A 10,630-nucleotide genomic window follows, 5' to 3' on the forward strand; every position below is an offset into this window, starting at 1 on the left:
GTCGTAAGTCTACACGAACGCAATCGCACCTTCGCTGGAATCTAACTCGCTCCACTAACGCTTTACCTCTCAACGCTCCAACGCTTAAACGCTTATCGCACAATCTCAACGCTTTGATGCTCGCATCACTTCTCCCCCTCGACGCTTATCGCTTATCGCGTACCGCTTACTGCTTATCGCATACCGCTTATCGTTCATCGCGTATTGCCTATCGCTTATCGTTCGTCGCACTCAACACTCACGCTGCCTCAATGCTTCAATCGCTGAATCATTCGCGCACGCTCATATCGCTAAACTGAGTCTGCAAACAACTTCATTGCTCAGTTTACTCAATCTCCCTCTCAAACTTGGTCCAACCACTAATCGCTTGGACCGGGGATGCAAAAATCTATCCGTACCATGTCGACACACATGACGTTGCTCCACGGGACAGAGACAATATGGCCAAAACATGGTGGATACGCCGCTCGCACTTCCTATATATAAGTGTTTTAGCCATATTAAAAAACTTTCGTGGAAAGGTGCCATGTGGGGCTCGACGCTAATTAAAACTTTTGTATTGTTAAAACCTTTTGTAAAAACGAAATTTTTCTTGAAAACTTTTTGGAATAAATGGAAAATCCTTCTGAAAATTTTTAATTAAAAACATTTTGCTGGACAAACCAAACTTTCTTACGACGATGGTTTAACAAGTCAACTCAGTTAACACCACGTCATAAGAAATTTTTTTTGCGAATCAAGTTCTTCTTAAATCTTTATTTAACTTAACACAACTTCTCTTACAATGTTGGTGTGAACATTGACTCAGTTTAATGCCACACCGTAAGAAATTTTCGTAAACCAAGTATTTCTTAAAATCTCTTTTCGATGAAACCTTTCGAGAACTTAAAAACATTTTTGGATCGCTAACTCGTGAATTACCATTCTTTACTCAAACGAAACGCTTTACTCATCGCTTTCCTCATGTCTCCAAGACGCTCTTACTCGTCAATCCTCGAACGATCGCTCGCTCACTCTTCGCTTACCTTGACGCTTTATCACTACTTGCTTATGTCAATTCTCGCAGTCCTCCGTGTGAATAAATTTCGGGATGAAATTTCCTTAAGCAGGGGATACTGTAACAACCCGCACTTTCGCGCTTGTTTCTCTCGTTACTCTCATTATGCCTAGCACCAGAGATTCGGATCATAATGTAAACTATAATGCTTACTACGCTACTTCGCATATTTTCGCAAACACATCGCTTATTACAACACGCTATATCACAACGGTTACATTTTTCGCATATACTATTACGCTATCGCTACGCTACTCACAAACGCAAACTCGAAATGCGGTTACTTATGCTATGACCTATTATATTATAGTAATAGTAAGATATAAATACCAAAGTATTAAAGCTTGTTTAAATGTGCACACGCTGGCACGCGAAACTCAACTTATCGCACTGAAACACAACATTACACGATACTACTTATCTCACTAAAACGCTTAAAGTATCCACAATGGTTAACGCAACAGAATGCACCAAACGAACCAGAAGTGAGAAAACTAACACACGCAAACCAGGCCGTCCGAATAGACATCCGCTCAGATGACCATCCGACCGGATGGCAATTCGATCGGCTGGAGCCATCCGACACTGCCCTCTCGCACCGACTTAAACCCTCGCCTTCCCCTATAAATAGGGCCATTGTGTCTCATTTTAACACTTTGGTTCTCCTATCCGCCACCAAGCTCTCAGTCGCGATTCAAGGTCTTTTTGTAAGCTTTTTCTCTTAAATCTTCATCAATCTTCATCTCTAATCACTTCTACATCATCTTCTTCATCAAAATCACACACAAACACTAACTTTCCTTCGAAATCGACTGATTTAGACCTCTTGAAGGTGGTTTCCACCCGTTTTGCTAAGGCAAACTGTTGTGGAACACCATTTGATCGAGAATGGTTATAGATCGAAAGGATTTTACACTTTTTAAACTTAAACACAACAAGATTTCAACATCTTTTCATCTGTTTTCAACTTTTCTTCAATTTTCTCACAATATCGATGGAATTTGGACTCAACCGGACTCTCGACTCGTTCCTTAGTGGAAAGTCGGCTTGAAAACGGATTTCCACCGGAGGGATGGACCGATTAATGGGTCAAACATCAAATTCCACCAATAACAGTTCGTCTATCCGAAAGGGTGGTGCCCATCCGACCGAATGAACTGAGTTTGGTATGTTTCCGTTGTTTGATACGTCGTCACGCCGTCTCCGTAACTCAAAAGTTTTACTTAGAAAATTTTACAAAATTTCAAACTACAGATCATCCCACTCGAATGGCCATCCGTTCGGATGACCTGAGCCTTATAATTTCCATTATTTCAACACTTATAACTAAATTCGAAATTTTAACGATTTACAAACACAACCACTGTTCGAATAGCTATCCGTTCGAATGGTCATCCGACCGGATGACCATCCGTCTGGATGACCATCCGTTCGGATGGGGCCCATTCGTTCGGATCACCAGTCGAACACTTAACCATCCGACATTCTGTTTACGCTCCGCTTAACGACTTATGCTACTGTTTCCATTCACAGGCTAACTTAACGCGCTCCCTTCAATCCAATACCGTTTGTGTTTACTCGTTAAACACACACTGTGAGTATACTCGAACCCATTTTCGTTTAACGCACTTTTGGATGTTACATACGTTCTACATCAAAACATAACACACAACGCAAACACTTTATGAACGCTAACCGCTCCCGCATGCTATATGTGATCTATGAATGCTTGTAGTATGCTTATACAGTATTACACTAGACCGCCTCTAGCAACGATAGTACTATAGTTTGGACTCAACATCTGTCGTGGACAGGGGTTGCTAGGAAACACATTACTTTACTTCACGTGTTCGCTGAACATGTGTCGCACATACTCTACAACGCAGTCTCGTGGTTAGGTTGTAAACGTTGTTTGATAGTTACATGCTTCGCCCGTTACGTGATACATGCTGGTTATGCGTAAACGCTTTTACTACTATTACTATGCAAACTTGTGTACTCACCTTTACATTTTATCTGTTGATTTTATTTTAACGTATGTGACAGGTTGATGGATTTGTTTTGCTGGAATCAAGATAGGCAGTCTAGAAACTCCACTAATAGAAATCTAGGTTGTCGGACTTGTTTTGCTTTTGAGAATTTGCTGTCTGTAATAATTATGTGTTAAATATTTGTTCGTTGGTATGGGACAATGAATGTTAAAAATATTGGTAATATGCAGTTGTTATGGATTCTCTTGAGCAATCTTGTTCGCCTAGTGCCGCACCACGATGTTTCCGCCATTGGTTGGGGTGTGACAATGGGGTACTTTATTTACAGCATAAATGAGGCTTTATATAGCCTACATATAAAAACGTGGGACTAACAAAATCCTAAAGAACCGGTATAACCTATGACCAACTTTTCTAAACATGCACTTCCACTAACGTACACTTTGTTAAGATCTAGTCAAACTAATACCAATTCTAACTAATATTAAATAAAACATAGCATATAAAATCATAAATATCTTCAATGTTCCAGCCATGTAACTACTATGTCAACCGGACATGTGACCCAATAGCTACTAACCCATACCGTGACCGTAAACGAACCCGATTAACCCGACAATCACCCCCTTAATCGGTGTTTGTTTACGGCTTCACCGTAGCACCGAACCACCTCGGTTTCACAACGGCCGAATCACCCTCTCTTCTCGAACCATCTCGACTTCTACCGGACACCCGATCTTCACCTCGATCACGTCCAAAGTCTTCTCGGTTCAACCCCAATAAAAAACCCGCTACACTTGTAACATGTCACATGACATCCCGTTGGACACACATTCATTAACATCACGACTTATCACGGATTGACGACCTCTCCCCAGTCACATCCAAAGCCACCCAATTGAACTCCAACGCCATAATTTCACCACCATGTTCTTCATTTTTTTCAACAACCTTTTTCCGATCACCCTTGTTCAAGAGGCTCTCCACCGACAAAGAAAACAAGCCACCCGCTTCTTCCGTTTTCTCACCTTGCCAAACGAGACGAATCCAAAGCCCACCTGCTTTGACGGATTTTTCTGCCCATTTTTCACGCACCTACGCCGGTGTCCTCTTATCACGAACCAAGTTAATCAAGGCACCATCATAACACTTCTGCTGTTGTTACTGGTTGTACACCCGCTGTGCAAACCCGCAACCATTAACCAAAACAGCCCTGAATCGTCTTTCTATGATCACCGCTTACAGCCATGGAACACACCGGTGTTCACCCGTCACCCCCATCGTCCAAACCGGTACTTCACCCTCTACAACGACTGACATGAACACCCTCCGCCTTCTGCTGTATAATAGTCCCGAAACAGCACCGAAAACTGATGTCGATCACCCCGTTATCTAAACCGGTACGTCTACCACAACAACGGTTGACCCGAAACATCTTTCTATTTCCATCTAACGCTGCAACCAATCCCGAACAGTCGTTTTCCTGCTGCGTTTACCCCGCAGCGACGGGCTACATCCCTTTCTCGAAACTGACTCACAAACCGGCCCTCGTTTAACCTTCGCTCTGATACCAAATATTGGCTCAGGCCCCAAAAAATCACACTCACTCAACAACAACCTCACACACCACACAATACGTGAATATGAATATTAAAAGTTTCTGTATTGAATGAGAAAATGGGGTACTTTATTTACAACATAAATGAGGCTTTATATAGCCTACATATAAAAACGTGGGACTAACAAAATCCTAAAGAACCGGTATAAGCTATGACCAACTCTTCTACACATGCACTTTCACTAACGTACACTTTGTTAAGATCTAGTCAAACTGATACCAATTCTAACTAATATTAAATAAAACATAGCATATAAAATCATAAATATCGTCAATGTTCCAGCCATGTAACTACTACGTGAACCGGACATGTGACCCAATAGCTACTAACCCATACCGTGACCGTAAACGAACCCGATTAACCCAACAGTCAACACATAGTTGTGTCGTTCTCTAAACGACGACGCATTGGTATGTATGTAGGGTTATATAAACCCAAACCGTATTTGTATGAATGTATCGAACAATTTCTGAAATTCAAGCAAGTATTATTCAAATCTCTATAATGTTTTTTCAATTTTGTGTTTGTTATCAACAAAATCTTGAGTAGTAACTTTTCAGCATAATCAGCTTCAGTAACAAAACCTGCACTTTCAGTACTAATCACCACTTATTGTTGGTGCATACATATCTAGATGTTAATTTTATATTTTAATGATGATTAAATTACATTATGTTGGATAAATACTAGCTACATGATGATAGTTATATGATCATATGTTATGTTCTTGTATTAACCGAAAGATCAAAAGATAAGGTGTTAGATTAAGATTTGAGTGAACATGTAATTAACAATAATATATTGTCACAATAACTATCATAAAATTTTTGTAATAGATAAACTAAAGCTTTTGAATTGTTATGACAATGATATTGGATAAATAAGTAGGTTGCATGTGAGATGTTGTTAAAAGAATAATAGGAAATATCCCATCAACTATCGTGTCCTAAATGGACTTTCTAGCATGAAAATTATACTTAAGTTGGTGCAACCATTAGCAATCATTACATTATATTACATTATAGGTAAAGGATCCTGTACAAAATCCTATTTTTGTGAGAAGTATGAGAAATAATTTGAGAATGACAAGTGTCCTTTATTTTAATTAATTCAAAAGGGTACATTAGTAATTTACCTTTCTTATCAATTAATTGTATGTAACGGTTTTGGAGTTAATTTAGGAGATACATATCTTTTTGGTTTATACATGATCTCCTATATACTGATCGTAATTCTCATCATAAAATCGACGCCATTATTTAATTGATGAACGTAAGGATTTTGATCACTACAATTCTCAAGTTTTATTTAACTCTCGGAATACACACAACGGATCGTGGTGATGAAAGTATACTCGTGAATTGGTGTTATAATGTTTTTTGGATTCCAGATAAAACACCATGACTTGAATCATAGTCAATGTCTCCAGATGTTTAAAACACCACGCCATGAACAATGTCTCCAGATGTTTAAAACACCACACCATGAACAATGTCTCCAGATAAAACACCATGACTTGAATCATAGTCATGGTGTTTTAAAATCTAGGAATGTTTTGTATTGATTGTCCAGATGTTAAAACACCATGGATGTAATCACAATACAATGTTTTCTAGATTCCAGATAAAACACCATGACTTGAATCATAGTCAATCTCTCTAGATGTTTAAAACACCACGCCATGAACAATGTCTCCAGATGTTTAAAACACCACGCCATGAACAATGTCTCTAGATAAAACACCATGACTTGAATCATAGTCATGGTGTTTTAAAATCTGGGAATGTTTTGTATTGATTGTCCAGATGTTAAAACACCATGGATGTAATCACAATACAATGTTTTCTGGATTCCAGATAAAACACCATGACTTGAATCATAGTCAATTTATCCAGATGTTTAAAACACCACGCTATGAATCTGAATACAGTTTTTCTAAACGTAAAACACCACACCTTGAATCTTATATAAAACAAAGAGGCTTCCGATTTAGATCTTGGTCATTAATTCCGATTTTTAAGTAAAAAGGAGTGAATGTAGGTGTTGTTGGTTGTGTAGGATACGGTTACCATATTTGAAACATTGGAAAAGACACTATTACCCTTCAATTTTACATAAGGTCCCTCTAACTAAAACACAATTTACATTTTTATACCCTATTGATCTCAACCATTAGATCAAATATCCAATGGTTTGAAACACTTCTTACACTTCTCACATTTTAAACACTTTTTACCATATCCCTACCCTTACATTACATTACATTACATTACATTACATTACATTACATTATATTTATATTTATATTTATATTTATATTTATATTTATATTTATATTTATATTTATATTTATATTTATATTTATATTTATATTTATATTTATTTATATTTATATTTATATTTATATTTTATATATTTATAAAAATAATGAATAGTAATTTTATTTTTATAATAATATATAGTTTTTTATTATTTTTTTATTTAATATATTATAATAGTTTATTATTATATTTACTTTTAATAACAAATTTTTATTTTTTTTCCTTTTCTAAAACCATATATTTCCTTTATTATTTTTTAATATATTTTTTTCTTTTTTAGAACATATATTAATTTATCGATTAATTTGATACTTTTTTTATAATTTACGTCTATAACTTTTTTCTAATTGCACTTGATTTTTTCCCTAGCATTCCGTTATAAGTTTTGTTAAAAACGAAGTTTTACTAAAAAAAGTATTTATCTGGTATCAGCGGTATGATGATAAACTAAACCGTTCTAATGAGTTCTTTTTCTAAACAACATACTTTATTTTTAAATCACATTTGTTTTACATTATCATGTGCTCCGTTTCACAGCAACGCACGACGTAAAAAAAACTAGGTTTATTTTTTAAATCAACTGATCATGCATAAGTAAGTAAGTTAATAGACCAGATGTAAATATACCAAATGGTTTAAGCCAACCAAACAAAATTGATGAGCCCTTTATAATATATTAGAACAATTAACAAGTTGTCAACATTGTTATTAATAAACAAAGCATCACAAAAGAAATAAAAGTAACATTAAGAAAGAAAAGTTCTGAGAAAAATATATAAACAGAAATCTAAGCAATGAGGACGGGCAAAATGGTCAACATGAACGCTTCATAACTAAAAGTGACTTGGCCATAGTACGACGTCTCATTCTCCATAAACTTTTCCGTTAGCCCCTGCAATAACCAAACAACACATGTTTGACTTCTCAAAATTCACTTTGACTTATAAAGTCAAACACTTTACACCTTAAAAGTTTTGCCAACAAGATCAGAACTTTTCTATGGAGATCAAGGAGTAGTGGCAATTTCAGCTTAATAAACGGTTTGAGTTAGAGGAGTCGAATCAAAATATTCAACTAAAAAGAAAATGGGTCACATGAGTTGAACGGGTTCAAATTCAAATTTGTTTAACGCGATTTTTGAATGCTCAAGAGTCTCATTAAGAGCTTGGTTTGACAAAATCCATATGACCCGTTACCTAACCTGGTTCGACCAAAATCCATATGGTGTCAAGAGTTGGCTTGACCAAAACCCATATGACCTAATACCCGACCTGGTTCGACCAAAATCCATATGACCATTAGTCCATTACCCAATCTTCTTTAACCAAAAATAGAGGAAAACGTTTACTTGTCAATCCAATCGACCCAAATCATGCGACCCATTATCCGATCCGACATGTTTTAAAAGGATGGACAAAAAATAGTCGAAAATGTTTTCAGATCAACACAACCCCCTCTCCCCTCGTAATGACCCATTCCCCCAACCAGCCATTCTACCCAAAAAAATAGTAGTTTTAAAAATAGTAAAGCTTGGTACATACCTTAACGATCAAGCAGCACCTGAAATTGTCAACATAAAACAAGAACATTGTTTGAGATGACAACAAAAAAAAAAAAAAAAAATTATAAAAATTTGTGAATCATATAAACATACACGACGAAATTATCGTATTCGATCGTCTTATTCTTTCCACCAGTCTTGTCGAACTTGGACATCAGTAGATCCAAAACCACAGGCGAAACCACAAAGCCCAAGCTAGTAAGTGCATCTCTCAGTGCATTGGCATCGATCATTCTACTATCGTCTATATCAAATTTCACAAAAGTCCCCTAAAATAAATAAAAATTATTATTTTATTATAAAACTAATCTTGCAAAAATTCTGAAAATGATGATTTAGAAACTCGTTAAAACTCACCCTCCAGCTCTGCAAAGTGCGGAAAACTTGAGGGAAGTCTTTAGGTCCTGATATCATTTTAAAGAACAAGTCGTTAATGCAAAAGCTATCCATTTAAAAAAAGATTATGCACATAAACACACACATACAACACACATGGAAGACGTTTAATTCTTTATTGATACAACTGAAAAAGAGAGATTTATTTGTTAAAAAGGAAAAATTATAAGTTTTGTCCTTTATCTTAATACCACTTATCCGGCGGTGTCTTTTTTAACGAAGTTTGACAAGTTTTGCCCTTTACAAGTAATTTTGTTGCACTTTTTGTCCTTTAGGCTTAATTCAGTCAGATTTTCTTGTTAAATATTGTCACCCAAGGGTATTTTAGTCTTTTTACCCAGTTATTTAATATTATTTAAAAGAATAAAACAAAATATTTTAGGGTTGACTATTGAAATAAATAGGTAAAAAGACTAAAATACCCTTAGATGACAAGAAAATCTAACTGAGTTAAGCCTAAAAAACAAAATGTGCAACAAAATTCCTTGTAAAGGGCAAAACTTGTTAAAATTCGTTAAAAATGACACCGCCTGATAATTGGTATTAAGATAAAGTACAAAACCTGTATTTTTTCCCTTGTTAAAAATCATTGTAAAATATAGATTGCATCGTTTTAGATTCAAAGATTCTCATTTTTTTCAATGTTTTCTTGATGCACGCATGAGCTATGGACATTTAACATTCTATGATATTTTATCCAGTCCATACAAATATAAGTGTCATGCATGTTCGTTACCAAGTCAAAACTTGTTTATATGACTAAGCGTTTAGTTTTAGGAGAGGGCATCATATATATATATAGAGAGAGAGAGAAAAAGAGAGGCTTACCGATCTTCCTAGTGTTGGTCTTGGTGAACACATACATAAGAAGACGAACAGTAGGGATACTAAAGCTCTGATCATTGTACGATAACAACGCCTTTTGCAACTCCTTATCGTCGATGATTCCATCACTGTCCTTATCGATGGTATAAAAGCATGACATTGCGTTAGTTTCTGTCCCCGGCGGAAATGTAACCGGCACACTACCATAGTATTCGTCTCGTTGAGGTATTCCGTAGGGTGAGGAGGAGGGTTTGTGGTAGTCTTTTTGGGGTTTTGTTTGTGGCGGTGCACCGTACACGGCTAAGGGTTGCGGTGCACCGTAGGGTTGGGCTGGGGCGCCATAGCCGGAGGGGTTATGAGGGTAGCCGGACATGATTTGACCTGAGATGTAAGGAATTGACCTGAGATGTAAGGAAGCGAGAAATATGTGTTCTTATGTTTTGTGAGGAAAGTGTGTTGTGGAATGGGGTATATATATATATATATATATATATATATATATATATATATATATATATATATATATATAGAGTAAGGTTAACATACAAAAAGGCTTATCGTACATTATGTAGGCGACGCGCGCAACCGTCAGATCATTGCCCTAATCACGCATCAGACACAAAATAACGCATGGGATCTATTTTTTGGTGATAATCACGCATGAGTATGTTAATCACGCACGTTATACTGGCAAAAAAAATAATCACGCACGTTATAGTTATTGTCGCGTACGATAATGTATGATAAGCGGTTTTGTACATTATACTTATTCTATATATATATATATATATATAATTAATGTAAGTATCTATAGAAAACCCACTTTAATTTAGAAAACCCGGGAAACTCAAAGCTCCCGA

At 36.2% G+C, this 10,630-nt stretch overlaps 1 protein-coding gene across 1 annotated transcript; it reads right to left on the reverse strand.

The window, feature by feature from the left end:
• Positions 1-7,711: 7,711 nt before the first annotated feature.
• LOC110902776 (calcium-binding protein CBP) lies at positions 7,712-10,194 on the reverse strand. Its single transcript, XM_022149183.2, has 5 exons — positions 9,774-10,194; positions 8,907-8,953; positions 8,643-8,818; positions 8,530-8,548; positions 7,712-7,880 (listed from the first exon to the last, which is right to left on the reverse strand). Exons 1-5 carry the CDS (start codon positions 10,141-10,143, stop codon positions 7,776-7,778), a joined length of 717 nt encoding a protein of 238 aa, XP_022004875.1. The 5' UTR covers positions 10,144-10,194; the 3' UTR covers positions 7,712-7,775.
• Between the last annotated feature and the right edge of the window lie 436 nt (positions 10,195-10,630).

This window comes from Helianthus annuus, chromosome 13 (assembly GCF_002127325.2).
Source record: "Helianthus annuus cultivar XRQ/B chromosome 13, HanXRQr2.0-SUNRISE, whole genome shotgun sequence".
NCBI lineage: Eukaryota > Viridiplantae > Streptophyta > Magnoliopsida > Asterales > Asteraceae > Helianthus > Helianthus annuus.